Below are 18,750 nucleotides of genomic sequence, written 5' to 3' on the forward strand. Positions count from 1 at the left end.
TTTTTGCCATCCTGAATAACCAAAGGGCTGAAGAATTAAAAATCCCTTTTAAAGACCCAGCTCTTCTGTTTTTATCTATATTGCTAGAACTTGACTCTGTGTATGTTGTGCATCACTTTGGGCAACTAAGGTTGTTTTTAAAATGTGCTATATAAATACATTTTGAGTTGAGTTTGAGTAATCAAATCATACAGCCCAGACACTAAGGTTATGGAGATAAGTAAACAACATGTTGCATTGGTATTATTATTCATCCTATTAACAAAAATGAATGTTTGTTTACTGTTAGATTTTTTGCATGCTATAAAAGAAGAAGTAACAGACTACACCGTGTCCTTCAATAAATGCCTTTTGGCCAAAAAAAACGCAAACAAATAAAGAATGTAAAGCAACATAAAGCAAAGCTCATTAATAAGCACATTATAAGTTGTTAATTAATCATTTCAAAAAGCTAAATGTAAAAACACATTATGATATTAAAAGGTGGAGATACATCTGATCTGATCATTTTTCTCGGTTGAGTGCAGTGACCTAAAATATAGCACCATTCCTTTGACGTATATTAAACATGTATTTTTTAGTTGTTGAAGTCAAAGACAAGCTCGATCTTCAGAACTAATAACAGAAAATACTGCTGGATTTGTTTTGATGAAAACTATAGTTGTGTAATAACTACACAAAGAGATATTAGGAGGGGATCCATTTTAAAAGGTCCCATGTTGTAATATGTCTTTTTTGATCATAAAGCAGTCAAGGTGCTATATAAATTACTGTGAAAGTATAAAAATACTCAATCCACAGAGAAATGCACACAGCCTGTATTCAGAAACCGTGTCTTTGAACGAGCCGTCAGGACTTCTGTACGGTTGTGATGTCACAACTATACTATACTGTATATAGGTAGAAAGAGCTGCAGAGATGCTGATAGATAAATCCACCTGAATCTTTGGGAGAGGGTTTTATTGGACACATTTAAAGCGATGCTAAAAGACTTGGACACCGTCACATCTGGTTGTAGATGTTTTGAATGTTGAATTATGTTTTGATATCTTAGAAATTGTTATTTCTTACTTGTTTCCATTTAATTGTTGTATGTTTGTGTGTTTGATTTGTGTGTAACTGATTTGTGTTTGTGTGTAACTTTGTTACTTGAGCTGCTGCCTGTCTTGACAAGGACACTCTTGAAAAAGAGCTTTTTAATCTCAATTTGTTTTTTTCCCCCGGGTTAAATAAAAAATAATGTGTTTTTTTGGACATTAAAGCATGAAAACATGTTCTACTAGAAACCCAAAATACAAGCATGAACCTAAAAATTAGCATAATATGGGACCTTTAAGCAATATGTGACAAAGAGGTGTGAAAATGAAGCTATTATCTCACCCCTCAAAAGAGTACTTGTTAGTGTTGGGCATGTCCAGGATATCCATTAGACCCTGGTTTCCTGGATGGCAAAAGACAGATCATTTTCAGTAAAAACATTCTCACTGCAATAAACTGACATGATGTACTCTACATTAACAGATGGTAAAAGCCATAAAAGCCACATCCTGCAGTTAACAGCTGCTGGGATGGTGCCCTGCATGACGCTGCTTCTCACCTGTTGATCCGGCAACGATGGCTTTCAGCTTCCTCTGGTGTCTGCAACACAGCGAGAGACACAAGTCATGAGAAGGTAAACATGTTGATGTTGCTGCTCAAAACATCCATGACTGAGCAGATTTCAAATGACTCAGTACGCTCAAGGTTCAAAATAAATATGTTGATACAAAATCGCTGAAGGGTTCTTACACTCTGCGATAATGCCAGTTCATTGTGACAAACAAAACTCCTGCCAAGCACAGCAGCACAGCCAGGATGATGATGACGAGCTGTGAAAGAGAAAAAGAGAGAACGTTTAAAAGCACCAAAACACACGAAACATCTGCAACAGCCCGTGGGTTTTCTTGAGGTCCCGGGTTCGCAGACCTGTAATGTTGTGATGTCGTCGGGCAGTTTGTCGCTGACAGCAGGCTGAACGTCCACTACGTTGTATTTTCTGAACAGGTTTCTCAGCTGCTCCTTGTTCTCATCTATCATCTGAATGACCCTGCAAAAGATGAACGCCCGGACACAGGTGGACCCAAGTCAAAACAGTCTATGCACCGCGTGTATGTGCAAGGCAGTGTTACTGTGGAGCTTTAGATTGAAACATCTATTTCTTTCAGAAAGGTATACCTTTCAACATCCAGGATAGTGTTGGTCTGATTGTTGACAACGTGGATGAGCATATCTGTCTGAGCATAACTGACCCTGCCCTTCTTGTCCACATGGAACTGCATAAAAGCAAAGCCAGACAAAGACAATTATACAACACAAACTAACACAAAAATACAAAAGTTCCATAAGAAAATGCCTCACCTGCATGTCATCTAAGTTGACAATGGCTCCAGTAATGTTGGACAGCAGGTTGACAAACTCTTCCTGGTTTTCGCGGACCACATCAGGGATCTCATTGAAGACTATCTTGACCCTCTGGTCGTCTCGGAGAATGTAGATGTTCACGTTGGTGGTTGTACTGTGCCCAGCAGAATCGCACGCTAAAATCTCAAGCTGAAAGTAGCCGGGATTGTAGGCCGTGAAGAGGTCGTATGTCCGGATGATGCCATCTGTCAAACCTGTGGAAATCATTGGATGGAATGCTGTTGTTGTTGTTTTGGAAATAAGAAAACGTTTTGACACAATGACAAGCTGTCCAAATTTACCATGACCATTGACGTATGGTACTGCATTCTATGCGATGTATCATGCTGTACATTCTTATGTTATCATGGCCAGATGTACGTCCAATTGAAACCTTGTGGAGCGATCTGCAGGCACTAGAATAAAGACCCTTCCTTGTGCGTGAGAACTAGAACAGCACGCGCGAGAGAGTGAGGAGAACTGGCCTCAGGAAGCAAATACACATCTATAGGAGGTGAGACTAGAGTCATATTGAAAGTCGTATTTCAATTCTTTTTTGCACTTAACAGGAAGCATTCAATTCAGATTTTAAGAAATTCATACTGGATCATGAAATAGGAGAAGTCTGGTGATATTCCATATTTTTCTCAACCAATATAAAATGGATATTGGATTGGATATATTTTAATCCTCTGTGTCATAGAGCTCCATTGTTGTCCATAAAGAAGCCAGTTAGTATTGAGACATTGTTGTTGGTTTGGGGCCTTTCACTGGATTTATTGTCTATAAACTTAATTTTGCCTTGTGTATATTTCATGTTCTTAAATACTATTTGCACAAGGTTATTGTAGTAAGACCTTGTTGTAAGAGGTAAAAATGTATCCAACATAAAACACATTGCATATAATGGGTAGATCTGGGCAATATGTTAAACTTTATATGTCTCTAAATTGTGTTATCATTGGAAAAGCTCACCAATGGTGAAGATGCTGCCAACGTCCTCACTGCCATTGCTCTGTGACTGGAAGTAGCGGATTGTAACAATATGGTATTGAACCAAGCTGTTGTTACCGATGTCATTATCTATAGCCACGACCTTGATCAGCTCTGAGCCCACTTTAGCATTTGCTGCAACTCCTGAAACAAGGAAGCAAAGAGGGAAGGTTATGGTGGTGTTACATAGACCAGCACACATACAAGAACACAGATTACCTGCAGTGTACTCCACTTTAGTGAAGCGTGGTTTCTGGTCATTGATGTCTTCCAGTTCAATGTGGACTTCCAGCAGGCTGGGGTCACGGGCAGGGTCCAGGGCTTTGGCCCGTGCTGACCTATGACCCCTGGGAGGAGTCCAGCTCCTATTGCTGGAAGCCTTGATAATGATAGAGTAGACCGGGATCTCCTCCCGGTCCAGATCCTTGTGCAACTTCAGCTCTCCATCTAGACTCAAGCCAAAGTTTCCATCACTGTTTCCTCCTGCAGGAAGAGATGGAAAGGATGTGTGTTCAGCCACCTAAAGCACTAAAGGAATCAGCTTTGAATAGAAAAACAGATGGATCTATACAAATGTCCTCATTATTCCTCTGCTTCTGAAGTAAGAGGACTTTCATCTGACCAAACAATGGACACAAGAGAAACTCCTTATCTTCTAGACTTGATCTCCAATACTTTATTTTGGGTGGGTTTAATGAGTTATTTTACTCATGTGGAAGACCTTTGAATTACTTTTTTTAAACATGAACAGCATAATCAAACATGTTGCTGTGTTTGTAGGACACCTCATTACCTGCAATAAAGTAGTAGACGATGGCATTGGAGCCCTCATCTGCGTCCACAGCTCTGGTTACGTTCCCCACCACAGTACCTGGAGGGGAGTGCTCAGGTACTGCAAGCTTTTGGTAAGGCAAGCTGCCACGCTGAGGTGCACACACAGATGGAGGGAAATTTCACAAACAGTTAGATAGCAAACCTTATGTACACATAACCACATTAGAACATACTGGTCACACTCTCACCGGTGGTTTAAGGAAGACAGGTTCATTGTCGTCAACGTCCAACAGCGCCACCTGCAGAGGCTGTGTGGTCTCGTAAGGCACTGGCTGGCCCATGTCACGGGCCACGACGATAAGCTGAGAGAGTAATTTGCATTTAGTTAGAGCCATACATACCTACACACTTAAGCACATTAACTGTGCACACATTGCACACACAAAGTAGACTCACGCTGTGGAGTGCTTGTTTTTCTCGGTCCAGTTTCACAGTAGTTGTGATGACTCCAGACATGGCGTCGATGTGGAAGTTTTCCCAGTCTCTGTTACCTGCTCCAGTCTGCAGGAAGCCATAGCGGACCTCTCCGTTCACCCCCTCATCAGAGTCTGTTGCATGCACCTCATACACGGGCAGGCCTGGGGGCTGCTCCTACATGGGCGGAAAAGACTGTCAGTATGTGCTTGTGTGAACTTCTCAACTTGTGTCTGAAAAGTTGAATGTGACAGAAAGGTTTCTAAACCTTAGAGGGGGTTTCACATATAGTCCTCTTTAAAAGAACAAAACTCAGTCCTCTTTAGGAACCAAACGTGGACCAACAGAAAAGGGACTCAGTTCTATCTCTGCATCAGACCTATTGAATTTGATGATTCGACCACCAGTTTCCAGACTCTGAAGCGTGATGCCAAAGTCCAATCAAAGACAGAGAAACATTCACTGGGGGGGTAGAAACAAGAAGACCCCTGGTAAGAGGAGCAATGGTACCCTTCCAACAAGGTCCTATAACAGCCCCAAGGAAATAGATAACTCAACCACCCGCTTGAAGCAGACTGTGAAGCGTGATGCTCGGGTCCAAACTCAGACAGAAAAAAACACACTAGAGGCCAAAAACAAGAAGGCCCCTGGTAAGAGGAGCAATGGTAATCTTCCAACCAGGTCCTATGACAGTTGCATGGAAATTGATGGTTCAACCACCAGCCAAGTCACGACTCTGAAGCGTGATGCTCAAGTCCAATAAAAGACGGAGAACCCTGCACAACACACCACACTATTATTGATTGATTGACAATTGTTATGTAAATATAAATAAATGTCATAAATGTATGACTTCCTATCTCACGATTTATTTGTGTCTGTTCTACCGCAGCTAATGTCAAGAGGTTCATAAAAGGGAAAGGAAGTTTTTGGCTCTGGCTGCAGAGAAACCACACAGTAGACCTGACTGTCAAAGCAGGGAGCAGCAGGGAGACATCCCTGGCCCCTGCCCCACCATCCTGAGATGTTCTAGTGAATAAAGGGGCAAAACATCGGTGAAGAATGACGTCCAACTGGAGACCCTGCTGGTGCTTTGGCACCTATTGGAGATGCGGCAGGCAGAAATGCCATGTAAATATCAACTTGTCAGTAAACATCTATTGGTTGTTTTAACTGCATAGTTTTGTACCGAGGACAAGACGGTTTAGCAGAGGGAAGGCTCTGTGGATAATATATATATGTCCAGCTTTTAATTCATCTTCTTTTTAATCTGAAGATGCCTCTTTAAAGATATTCAGAAAGTGCCTATTTCTATCATTTTGAAAAAGTGGACAGCCCCTGACTAAGTGACATATTTGATGGACATTTCATATTATATTCAAAACATAACATAAACAGTGCATAACAACTAATACACTTAACAAACAACTCAAATAGTGAATACAATAACTGCAGTAAGTTTGTGTGAACAAACTGGATGAATTTTAAAAAGAATATTTTATGTACTGCACCAGAGCCTTGTTTTCCCCTCCCTCTGAAGCTTATGTGACCCCTAGTGTAGATTGGGAACCGGTGTCTTAAAGTGAAGTTAGGACTTGCTTCACACTGAAGTGTAGTTATTGTAATGCCTCTAAAATAATTCCTCTGTAATGCCTCTGCTTTCTAAAGGTGCAAACCAACCCCTCACACATTTGACCCACTGAAATTGTTCTCCTTCCATCACTCCTCACAGACTGTCAAATGTTGAAATTGTAGCTCATCCCCATTTCTATTAATTAGAAGTAACATATTTACAATATCCAAAACAGTTTTAAAGCATGTTTAGCCTATAGACTACTTTGGATACTATAAAACTGAAATGTTACAGAAAGGTCAGTGACTTTCAGTTATAAAAAGAGTGCAAGTGAAGAAAACAAACATTTTGATGTTACACTTTCTGTTTCTGTGACCTTCAAAAAGGACCAAAAATATCTATGTACCAACTAACCGCTGTAACCAACCAACCCCAGCAGTGGTCAAAATTTCAGACGTATTAAAGCAGGTGACGTACGGCCCTCAGCCCCAACACTGGCTGGCCTGGCTTTCGCCACTGCCCAATGTTTTGTTAAATCTGAGTGGCTCAGCTCAGCCTAACCCTCAGCTGGGTCACTTAGTTCCCTCTTAAGTTACACAGAGAAAAAAAAATTTCAAACCGAAAAAAAGGCTGGTCATGAAGATGGAAAAGAAATGGATAGCACAGAGAAGTTTAGATTAAAAGGGAAAAAACAGCAACGTATTTAAGTTTATTTTTATAATTTTTGTCCCAGTACATCCCCTGAACCCTGGTCCTCGTAATACTATAACAAGTTAAAAGATGACTATTACTACTAGCCTTCTGCTACGACACAATGCTAACTTACGACCCTTCTACTGCTGCTCCTGGTCTGCTAACATTATACCACTAACTATTGCTACTACTACGACCACCATGACTGCTACCCCTACAGTTACCTCTATGGTTTCCATTTGTAGCCGGATCATTACATTTATAGAGAATAATCATCTATAAACAGATATTTTCTGAAAACCCCTGTAAGAAAGATTTTGAGGGCCGACTAGTCATCCCTTACCGTTAAAAAAGAACAGGAACAAGAAGTCTGTTCTATATGGTGCTTCCAATAAAGTGACACATCTAGATCTAGGACTGGTCATTAAAAAAGATAAACGTACAGTGAAATCAAATGACCATGTAATATTTTCAACTGAGTATTCTAAGGGTGCAAATAGAGGGAATAATAAAATATTGGCAACGACCTGACTCTGATTATTAACTTAATGACATATTCTAGGAAAAACTTCTCATGGTATATAAAAGAGGTAAAAACCTCAGCGACCACTCATATTTACCTTCTCCTCAATCAACTTTAGCACCTATCTGCGATTGCAGCTGTGGAGGCTGTAGTCAGTGTGATTAACAGAAACATGTGATTTTAGGTTGATACAGTGAACTTGTTGGCAAACAGTTGCTGTTCTGCACACCCAGAGGACATGTAACCCTGTAATCATCCTATCGCAGGTAGTCAAGTTTGCGTCCACCTGATGAAGCTAAGTTTGATTTTCACTCTCCTTTTAGATCTGTTTGCTCTCCGCCATCTCCTGAGGTCAGTATCTGGCTCTTCTATGTTCACCAGATAATCACTCTGTCTGTCTGCTGTTTGTTACTGAACTTAACACCTGTGTAACTTGAAACATGTTTGGATCATGAATCCCTACCTATGTGTAAACTGTCTGGGTTTTTCTGCAAATAAAACGTATTAAAAAAATCAGAATTCTATTATCACACAAGAGGAAGACAACAATGATATGCATAGGTACACGTGAATGTTGATACCTCTGAGATATGAATGATGGTTCCATTGGCAGGCCTGACAAACACTGGTCTGTTGTCATTGACGTCGATGACCATAATGATCAGGTCTGCAGTGCCCCACAGGGGAGGACGCCCCTGATCTGTAGCCACCACAGTCAGGTTGAAACGTTCAGAGGACTGAAGCAGGCGGCGAGAACGTACCAGCCCTGTGTTTGGATCCAGGGAGAACGCATCTAAAAAGACAAAAGATCAGAGATTAAATGTACTGTATGCTGAACCATACACAGCTCCATATACACCCTTTTAATGTTTGAGCAACATTGTCTGCACTAACTAAATATGCAATAAATAAGAACAACTAGGGATATTTTTGTAAAACTTTAAGAAATGTTGACTTTCATAGTCCAGTTCATTGAGCATAATCAGGGCTGAATAATACCTGGGGTAGGCAGTTTATTTTGGTGATGTTTGGGGGAAAAATCCATAATAATCCTTAATATCTTTAATCATATTATAATTCACGTGTTCTGAGAGGAAACTAGACTTCTGCACCTTCTTCTGCACTAGACTTCTGCTTTAGAAAATCTAACCTGTGGAGAGGGAGAGCTGCAGGAAGAGGTCTCACTCTGCTTTTTTTCAGCTTTAAGTGACCCCACTGAGGCTTTTATTACTATATTCATACCTGAATGGGGTCCCAGCAGGCTGTAGAGTACTGCTCCATTTTCGCCTTCATCCAGGTCAGTAGCCTTCACTGTGATCACAGACGTTCCACTGGGCTCATTCTCAAACACGCTGGTGTTGAACACTCGCTCCGCAAAGCGGGGACGATAATCGTTGACATCGAGAACTGTCACCAGGACCTGTCATGCACCAAGGCAGGCAGAGGAAGGTTCAAACAGAATATTCCTGACACATGGTTATGTTCTAGAGAGGGTCACCCGGAGCCTGACCAGTACATCGGCATCTTTTAGCTCATCACATATTGTAAACAGTTTGCTAGTTAAAAAACAACATTTATTATTACTTATACTGAAATGCAAAAGATCGGTTTGAGGTCATTTAGAAACACTGTCAACATTACACAGTTTGTCTACCAATGAAAACTGACAATTCATTTTTGCTGCTCAGTACATATCTTGGTTATGATAACCAAAGACAACCATATAAACAATTCTGCTTCACCAACACTTTTTACAGATGACCCAAATTTAAACAGATCAAGGTTTTCATAGACATAAAGTGCCATGTGTCATGTTCAGGCTTCTCGTTTAGTAAACGTGTCACTGTAGTTCGTCTTTGGTATTTATATGTGCTAACTCAAAAAGATAGATGAATATTCAGTCCCTCATTAACAAGATTTCCTTCTGACATCATTACAGTGATGTCTACCTGGACAGAGTTCTCTCGTCTGTTGTTTGAGCTGCCGCCAGGGTTGTCACGGGCAACAGCGGTTAAGGTGTAGTGATCCTTTGTCTCTCTGTCCAGAGGAGAAAGGATGTAGATCTCTCCCTGACACAGAGGAGAGGGAATGATTAGGAAGGAAGTAGAGGCGGACTGGGAGTGGTTGTTAAAAACATTTATTTGACTGTGCGACAGAAACGGAGCATGTAGGTCAATTATGTACATTGTTTTTATCTTCAGCACGCTTTGTTTAAATGTTCATTTCCTAGCAGGATGATGTTTAATGTTGACACCCATGTGTTAGTGTATAGGTTGACTCACGGTGGATGGTTTGATGCCAAACTTGCCTTCCCCGTCTACCAGGCTGTACTCAATGCCAGCAAAGAGGCCAGAGTCAGCGTCTGTAGCGCTGACACGAACTATGGTGGTCCCCAGGTTCACGTTCTCAAACACAGGCTCCTGCAAACACAGATAAAGACACCTATCACTGAGATCTAGTGTTGAGTTGTGTTGTTTAATACCAAGATGTGACTCAATATTTTTTTGCAGCTAGGGTCTTTCAATCACAACAATAACAAAAGACAGAGTTCTGACGGAGTTCTCAATTTATGACAGCTTCTGGCAAACAACCACAATGCTGACACATGCACAAAGGGGATATGACGCCATTGACAGACGTCCAAATGTAACGGACCGGAAATGTAATTACACAACTCATCAAAATCCATCCCATAAGTCTAGTCGTTTTAGACTTTTTCAATGTGGGAAAGTTACATTTTATACCTTTTAATATAGCAGTCTCAAGTATTTAAAAAATTAGTAAATTAATATATCCTTTTTTTAAATAAAAAGAAATACCATTATACTGCTTTGTTGGGTGCAATTTGTTTCTTAATATTCTGTTAAGTACCTGATAAGAGGGTTGTAGGAAGACAGGGTTGTTGTCATTCACGTCCACTATGCGCAGATAAACTGGCAGCTCAGCTATCCTGGGAGGAGTGCCATGGTCCCGGGCCCGAATTGTGAAATTCAGCCACTGCACCTGCTCGAAATCCACCGTCTGGTTGGCCACAATCTTACCTGAGACATATGTAACAAAGTGATAATTACAGTTAGTATTCACCTGGCCTATAGGGATATTCTAAATCTACAACAAGCAAGAAATGACATTATAGGTAATACATTAGTTATGAAGCTTTTGAAACTGTCTTAAATGAAACATTAATTGACTTTACAGTATATTTACAGTGTTGGTGTGTTTGAACACTTGCTCACTGCTGTTGTTAGTGTTTAAGCCTACAGCAGCTTGCTGGGGTGTGCTGCTGTTCATACCAGTGGAAGGGTCCTCCAGTCTAACGTATCCTCCTCGGGGCAGGTGGAGCAGCTGGTAGATGACCTGGCCGTTGGGACCTTTATCCGGGTCTACAGCGGAAACTGATAGCAGTGTTGTGCCCGGCTGAGCTCCTTCTAAAATCTTCTCTGTGAAGTTGGACACTCCAAAGGGCCGGAAACGGGGAGCGTTGTCATTTACATCCAACACGTTTATGGTTAATCTTGCTGGAGAAGAGTAGGTTAATGATAAGATAGATACAGGGTGAAGTTACTTTATTGAATGTTTCATGTTTAATTTTCATGTTAGAAAATTGACTTACCATTGGGAACACTGCCTGACTTGTCAATAACTTCACTGGCATTGTCATGGACAGACACAATGATCTCAAATGTAGCTACCAGCTCTCTGTTGAGTGGGTTGCGGACAAATACTGCACCTGGAAGTTCACCAAAACACAACTAATTATTTGTCCTAATGTCAGACCCACTGTATTCAGTATATTGGCTCTCTATCAGCATCACTCAAAAGGAAACTTTGTAGATTAAAAAGGTGAATCTGGCCGAGATCCATGACTCACCAGTGTGTAAATCAATGCCAAAGGACTCCTGCAGGCCATCCACTGGGTTGTTCCCATCATCCTTTGCCTCCACTGAGATGATGTAATACTCCAGTCGGGGATGCAGATCAGGGTCCTCAGCGGTCAGAGTGGCCACCACCACACCTGGCGGTGTGGACTCATTGACGTTTATCATGGTTACAGGCTCTATAAAACGTGGTCGTGAGTCGTTTACATCATCCAGCATGACTGTCAGGGTAGCTGTGCCCGACATGGGGGGTGTGCCACGATCAGTTGCCATGACGACGAGGCGGTAGGACCCGCGCTCTTCGCGATCAAGGGTGGTGTTGCCCACCAGGACAGCGCCAGAGAGCGAGTCGACTACGAAGCGGTCCTGAGCACCGCTTACCAGCCGATACATCAGCCAGCCGTTAGAGCCGGAATCAGCATCGGTAGCGGACAGCTGAGTCACCACGACACCTGAAAGAGACAAGGGACACAAACACACAGGCACATTTGTTTGTTTGTTTTGTTCTTGTAACCAGTCATTTACATTCCTAACATGTAAACCCAACCCTTCACTTGAAAGTAAGTGTATATAACTGCAAGGCAGCATTTTATGTCGTTAATACAGCATGCTATTCTGTCAGTGACAACTTAAAGCAGATGAATGTGGATTACATGCAAGACTTTCTCCTCCCAGCCCACTCACAGACACTGATCCTTGGGCACAAGACAATTTACACACCAGTGGGGCTGTTCTCAGGGAGTCGAACACTGAAACTGGATGGGCTGAAGACAGGAGGGTTGTCATTCTGGTCCAGGATGGTAACTGTGAGAGGAACACTGCTGTTTAAACCTCCTATGTCCTCCCCAACCAGGAACAGCTCTACCCGAGGCTCCTGAAATGCCTCACGGTCCAACTTTGCCCCCTGATGCACACGTATCACACCTGGAGGGAGGTGCAGAGACATTAACAATTGTATTACAGTTGTTGGAAAATTCTCTCTCTGTCTACTTGCTGAGGAGTCATAATGTTACCAGAATTGGCATCTACAGTGAAGAGGTCCACCCTGGCTCCCAGTAGGTGGTACTTCACAACAGCATTGGATCCAATGTCTTTATCCTCAGCCAGAACGGGCCCATTTAACACTGTTACAGTACTGGCTAAAGGACAGGCAGAGATAAAGAGACGGACAGGTGGAGAAGTAAAATGAGGTCAGGTTGCATTTGTATCTTCTACAAATTCTGTATACTTGAGAGTAGTCTTGGAAAAAGCAAGTTTAGCTTTCTATCTCTTATAATAGCAAAGAGACACTGAAGTCAAATAATATAACTGACAGCTTGAGTGACAGATTGGTCCATATTGTGAACAAATCCAATGTAAATGTGAAGTTGCAAGTCCTATCTGACTGAGGGAGACAGTGTTACCGACAGTGTTTTGGCACAATGCCCTGTTACACATGTCCCACTCAAGGGAAAACAGAGGGAGACACACTAGCTTGAGTGCTACCTGCTGCAGAGTTCTCTGTGATCTCAGCCCTGTAGCTGGTCCTGGTGAATATAGGCCTGTTGTCATTCTCATCCAGAATGGTGATCACCAAGAGGTCTGAATCCTGAGAGGATGAGGAAAAAATTATTTGAACAGAGGATTATGTGGTATAGAGTCGATATAAGAATGAGGTTGAGGAGAGAGAACAATACGTTAATCAGCCCCTAAGAGACTAATTGCTACAAAGCACTTTGGATAATGGAGAAGTCAGAACGGACAGGTTGACACCAACAGACTCCTTTCACAGTGCTGCTGGTTGGCTTTTGTTGCAGCTCTGGGTTAGACCAGTTTCCCACCTCGACCACAGAGGCAACAGTTAAAGCAAGATTTATTGTTTTTATAGAAACACCTTGCAACTGCAATTTGGGTATGCCTATAAAACCTAGCCAAAAACAACAACAACTACTTAAAGGCAGGGCAGGCTACTAACCACAAAATACCTGCATAAAAAAATGTTTCCTATAACACTCTGATTTCCTGAGATGAACTCCTGGTGCAGAAAAGTTACATTAAAGGTGTGTAAAGTTGTTAAAATGTTACATTCACATTATTATAGTAGTACAATGAGTCACATGGGCCATGTGTAGCTCCTTCATATTATGGTAAAAGCTTTTGGGCAAATATGCTTTGGGGAAATGTCTGTTGTTATGAATTCCTCAAAAGCTGACTTGATAAGATACAAAGGTTTTATGTCACTGGCAGTGATTTATGATTGCTGCAGTGGTCTCTCTGTGAAACTGCCACGAGTATACAGCATGTGCAGAGGAGGGTGGGATTACCCTGCGAGCGATGCGGGGGTTCTCGGGATTGTCTTTGACAGTGATCGTGAGTCTGTACTCAGCCACTCGTTCTCTGTCCAGTGGTCTGTTCACCTGCACCACACCTGTCTGACAGACACAGAGAGAAAGATGTAAGCCATGAGTGTGTTTAGAGATTCATTCTTGATATGACAGTATATTATATAACATATTACCCCATGTACATCCAGATACCACCAGAACACACTTGAAAGGTTATTTTTGTGTTTCAATTGTCAAAGGTAGTGGATGGCATGAATAGAACTGCTCCATTCTGTCCTGGTTTTCTTTACCCCTCTGTTGAGGTACCTAGCACACTGATCTGATACCAAGAGGTGGAGCTAGAAACACTGCAGCCTATTGATTGGTGTAAAGGTTCCTCTGCATTGTCAGTGACGGGGAAATACAGTGAGAGCTGGATGAAGCAGTGAGGTATGAAGAGGCTTTCAGCTCGTTTCTCAGTGCATGGCTGTCCACGGCCTCCATCATTTCACCGCGCAAAACAGGAAGAAATGTAAAAACTAAAAACAATCTGCTACTTGATGTGGATATTACCATCTGTTACATTTAAGAGTACTGTCTGCAGTGGAAACGCAGAACAGATCTAGTGTTTAGGTCCATGTCTGTACAGGTTCTAAAGGTGATATATTGAGTGTTACCTTATTTTCACCTTATATCTCTTTTCAACTTCCCTTCTCTAGAGGACATGCAGTGTTTGTATACTTTAACGTATTATAGCTGTAAATCCACAAATGTGTGCTGCCAACATCTGCTGCTCTGTAAATACACTGTATCTATAGCAAGGGTGTACAAGCATGTAAGTGTAGACTGTAGATGAAAGGGAGCAGGAACATCTGTCTCAAGTCAGGTTAATTTGACAGCCTAATGCTTGATTAAATTTGGGAGCTGCCAGTCACAGGACTCTTAATTTTCCCACCATGCTTCCCTTATATCACCACCTGCTTCACCTTTACCACATTAGAAAGTCAGATTTTTAAACAGCTTAAACAGAACGTGAAGAGTAACTTAACAGCAGGCTGAAAATCATTGTTTTGCATCCCACTCTAGTTTCAAGCCTGTTTTTACCTCTGAACACACCCAGCATCACTGTTAGGTGTGGTCAGAAATGTGCTCTGTTGAACCTGTAACCGAACCCAACAGTGATATCACCGGGTCTTTGAGAACACCTGTACTTCACTGCAGCATGGTAGAGTTAAACCTTAGGAGATCTGCAAAGACACGATTTTCAGGAGGTGTGAAGTTACTCTTTAAACCACACCACCTCTTTATCTCACAGTGTCATTGATGTAGAAGGCTCCATCCCGGTTGCCAGCAGTGACGTTATAAGTGAGCAACGCGTTCCGTCCGCTGTCTGGGTCACGTGCTTGGACTCTCGCCACAGAGGTGTGTATGGTGGCACCTTCACTCACACTGGTGTTGTACGGCAGGTTTAGGAGGACTGGATCGTTGTCGTTGATGTCTCGGACATGGACCCCCACCACCATCTGAAGAAAACACGCCAAAACAAATAAGCACAAATAATAAAAAACAATAAAAGTACAAATGAATGCCTTTTCCCAATAGATTTAGATTTAGACAGTCTGCCTAGAATATACTGTATGTCGAAAAGACAAAGACATATCACATTTGTACCACACACCTATTCATAAATCCATCAAAAATATTCATTAAGCAGTTGTTATAACCTGTAATATGTTTTTAAAACAGTTGTTGTTTATGTCTTAGCATGGGATACACATGTACATATATTGAACGTAATTAAGACATGTCTCAAACATTTACTGTCAAATTACAGCAAAGAAGTGAAGCTTGCAAAATCCTGATTGTTCAAGAGGATATGGTGAGGGTGTGTGTTTGTGAAATAAAGGCCCACCGAGCTGTTGCGAGACGGCGTGCCCAGGTCTCTGGCTGTGACAGTGATGTTATAGAAGGCTGTTGTCTCTCTGTCCAGCTCTACATCCTTCCTCACCCGGAGCTCGCCCTCCACCGGAGAAACCATGAACTCATCTGACAGAGAGACAGCGACAGAGGCTCAGAGACACATAGTCGGGATGTAATAGTACATCACTCTGTCGACAGAACAATCCGCTACTGACTTTGGTGATCTCCACCGGTGATGCTGTACTCCACTTTTCCGTTGAGCCCTGAGTCTTCATCACTGGCTCTGAGAGTCCAGACCCGAGGCCCTGGCTGGCCCTCGGTCACCTCAAAGGGTCCCTCATAGGCTCTGGGGAAAGTGGGCGTCACATCGTTCACATCTAGGACGTTTACCAGCACCTGAGGAAGGAGGGAGAGGGAGTTTTTACCTTATGTGTTAGGAGAGAGGACACTGTGACATGTGCACTGTGTGCAGCTTTAACGCGTATGGCTATCTCTACCACTACGTATATCCTAACCCATTTTGAAGGTGACGGAAGGATTTACCTGCCTAAATTGGACATAAATTCAAACTTTTGGGTCTTCAGATCCTGATGCAAATCTTCATTTCGACAACACAAATACTCATCATAGTGTTTTATTCTGCATGGCAAGTAGAGCTGATGTGCACATGAGGATGGATTTGTGTCACATCTTCAGCCCGGCCTTAGTTTTTTATCTGTCTGTTTCCTGTTTTGCCAAAACTAACTCTCATGTAATTTCAAACTCTGCCATTCCCCTCTGCTCTGCACTACCTGCTGATTGCATTCACCTGGTCTGTCCCATCCCCACACTCACCTGCTCCTCATCAGCTATTAAGCCCCTTCAGAGTTTGTATACCGGTCCATTTCCCTCAGTTCTCTGCCAGATTGTTCTTTGCCATGCAAGACTCTCCAGTGGTTCCTGTCTGACTTCCCGGTAACGACCTTGCCTGAGCACTCTGCTTCGTCTGCCTCCTGGTAATTGCCTCAGCCTTCTGTCCCTGACCAAGATTTCAGTCTCTGCTCTCCTGGTTCCTGTTTGCCTGTTTCTGACTGCTCGCCTGGTTATATGGTTCCTGCTGCCTGCTCCTCATCGGATTGTCTGCCTGTGCTGTCGTCTCCCTGGTACCGAACTTCTGCCTGCCTTGACCAAGCCCCCTACCACTGCATTGATGTACTGTCTGCCTGAGCTTCAGTAAACTGTTGAACTATCTCCCTCTGTTCTGTGTGTTTTGTCCTGCAATTGGCTCCATACATCACCCGTTACAGATTTGTTTAAATTGAGGTCCTGCCTATCTATCTCCTGCAAGCAGTTAGTTCCATGTGTATGCACAGATTGGAGGAAATGTATTATGGTTACAACTGAGAAATATTATTACTGTTAAATTTGTTATTTTTTCGATATATCCATTAGCTAAACGAAGAAACTGTTTATTCCCGCTCATACTTTCTCGGACACATCATGTAGATTCTTTCATGATGGTCCCACACCACAATGAAAAAAAACTGCACTGATAGCAAGAGTATTCAACAGAGCTTATAAGATCCATGACCACCTTCACCCTTGGACTCAGATTGCACTTTGACATTCAAACGCCCTGGCTTTTCTGAACTACATGGATGATTAACTTTAACTTTCATATTCAAAACAATAACACCCCTCCAACACAACGCAACATTTCTCATGCACTCATTCCAGTAGCACCTTACAAAATCAGTTACGGTCAGAGATCGTATTTTCACACATACACTAGAGAAGAAAAAACTCCTGTGCTGTCCTTTTTAAAAGGTTATATATATAATATTGCAAGTATAGGGACAGTGTGAGGGGGTTTTCTTTTTTCTTGCCTATTGACATTTTTTTCCTATGCACCTGTCTGCAAGAAATTGAGGGTGTACATGAGCCTTCATACTCATGATTCACACATGCACTTAACGCTTGAATTCTGGAAAAACTGAGTCAGGCCAGTTTAAATGTAACACATTTAATGCTGCTTTCATTTTCCAGTATAATAATAAAAAAGAGCTGCTTGGTTTTTAAAATAGTTATAAAAAGCAAAAACTGTCCATTACAAGTCCACGTTGATGTCTCTGAATTGCTTGTCTTGCCTTGCCAACAGTCCAAGGTCAAAATGATTTACTTTACAACTATATGAAATGCATAAAAACAGCAAATCCTCACATTGGAGGAGCAGGAACCAGGAAATGCTTGGTATTTTTGCTCCACACACACCTGAATATGACTGACTATCAAAATTGATAACTGATTTTCTGTCCATCGACTACTCAAGTAATCCACTAATATCTGAGCCCTAAAATGTTAAATATTATTTTAAATAACAGTATAAAAGTGTCTCATTTCCATAATTACTGTTGTGCTGGATGTCAAGCGAAGAGCAGGATCTGGACACTGGTCCGTCGCTGTGACAACCAATGCATAGTGTCCGTTGCTGATCTCGTAGTCCAGCTCCTTTACGGCTGTAATCCTCCCCTAAATGCACACACATACACATCATACACAGGTTAATGTATGGATTTGCAGCTGCTTGTAACTCCGCAGTACAGCAGTTATCATGTCTTACCGTCAGGCTGTTTATATGAAAGGTCTGGATCAGGTTTCCATGAGCGATAGCATATCGCAAGGTGCCGTTCAGATCTTCATCTGGATCAATGGCTGTTACCGTGGCGATGGTGGCACCCACTGTGTCTGGTCCCTCGCTCAACACTGTAACATACTCCTCTTCGGGAAACTCTGGGGCATTATCATTTTCATCCACAATGTGAACATAGATGATGGTTGAGGTCTGTGTGAGAAATGGGACAAGGGGAAACTTTTACTGCTTTATCTACTATTTATGGCTTATTGTACTAAACTCCCTGGCAAATGATCAGAAGAAGGCCAAACCTACAAAACCACCATCAGCAAGATAGTCTAGTAATGTACTGTTTATTTTACTAAGTACTAAAAATTGATATCTTAAAATAGGGGAATGAGAAAAGACAGTAGGAATGTATTTTGTGACATTATGAATGTGTTTTGTGAAAGTCAAAAAAGAACTCTGAAGAGCAAATGAGGCAGAGAGAAGATGCTGGTAGGTAGCCAAGGGTTCTGCTTCTGTGACATTTCATCTTCTCACTCTGGGGGGAAAAATCCAAATCTACC

General features: G+C 42.0%; 1 protein-coding gene across 1 annotated transcript in view; it reads right to left on the bottom strand.

Annotated features, from left to right (window-relative positions):
- cdh23 (cadherin-related 23) overlaps window positions 1-18,750 on the bottom strand; it is a gene marked incomplete at both ends in the record, with an annotated part of 172,866 nt that overhangs the window by 2,030 nt on the left and 152,086 nt on the right. The window contains 28 exons of the mRNA XM_083923263.1: window positions 1,381-1,441; window positions 1,598-1,638; window positions 1,789-1,868; window positions 1,966-2,086; window positions 2,215-2,312; window positions 2,398-2,654; window positions 3,415-3,576; window positions 3,652-3,915; window positions 4,226-4,355; window positions 4,455-4,568; window positions 4,663-4,857; window positions 8,051-8,262; window positions 8,712-8,889; window positions 9,419-9,538; window positions 9,752-9,889; window positions 10,341-10,510; window positions 10,763-10,987; window positions 11,083-11,199; window positions 11,341-11,799; window positions 12,068-12,271; window positions 12,361-12,486; window positions 12,833-12,935; window positions 13,651-13,758; window positions 14,964-15,173; window positions 15,563-15,696; window positions 15,786-15,966; window positions 17,959-18,078; window positions 18,170-18,391. Of these exons, the coding sequence (XP_083779389.1) occupies window positions 1,381-1,441; window positions 1,598-1,638; window positions 1,789-1,868; window positions 1,966-2,086; window positions 2,215-2,312; window positions 2,398-2,654; window positions 3,415-3,576; window positions 3,652-3,915; window positions 4,226-4,355; window positions 4,455-4,568; window positions 4,663-4,857; window positions 8,051-8,262; window positions 8,712-8,889; window positions 9,419-9,538; window positions 9,752-9,889; window positions 10,341-10,510; window positions 10,763-10,987; window positions 11,083-11,199; window positions 11,341-11,799; window positions 12,068-12,271; window positions 12,361-12,486; window positions 12,833-12,935; window positions 13,651-13,758; window positions 14,964-15,173; window positions 15,563-15,696; window positions 15,786-15,966; window positions 17,959-18,078; window positions 18,170-18,391 (4,550 nt within the window). The remainder of the gene's footprint in view (window positions 1-1,380; window positions 1,442-1,597; window positions 1,639-1,788; window positions 1,869-1,965; window positions 2,087-2,214; window positions 2,313-2,397; window positions 2,655-3,414; window positions 3,577-3,651; window positions 3,916-4,225; window positions 4,356-4,454; window positions 4,569-4,662; window positions 4,858-8,050; window positions 8,263-8,711; window positions 8,890-9,418; window positions 9,539-9,751; window positions 9,890-10,340; window positions 10,511-10,762; window positions 10,988-11,082; window positions 11,200-11,340; window positions 11,800-12,067; window positions 12,272-12,360; window positions 12,487-12,832; window positions 12,936-13,650; window positions 13,759-14,963; window positions 15,174-15,562; window positions 15,697-15,785; window positions 15,967-17,958; window positions 18,079-18,169; window positions 18,392-18,750) is intronic.

Source organism: Echiichthys vipera (assembly GCF_963691815.1).
Source record: "Echiichthys vipera genome assembly, chromosome: 11".
Lineage (NCBI taxonomy): Eukaryota > Metazoa > Chordata > Actinopteri > Perciformes > Trachinidae > Echiichthys > Echiichthys vipera.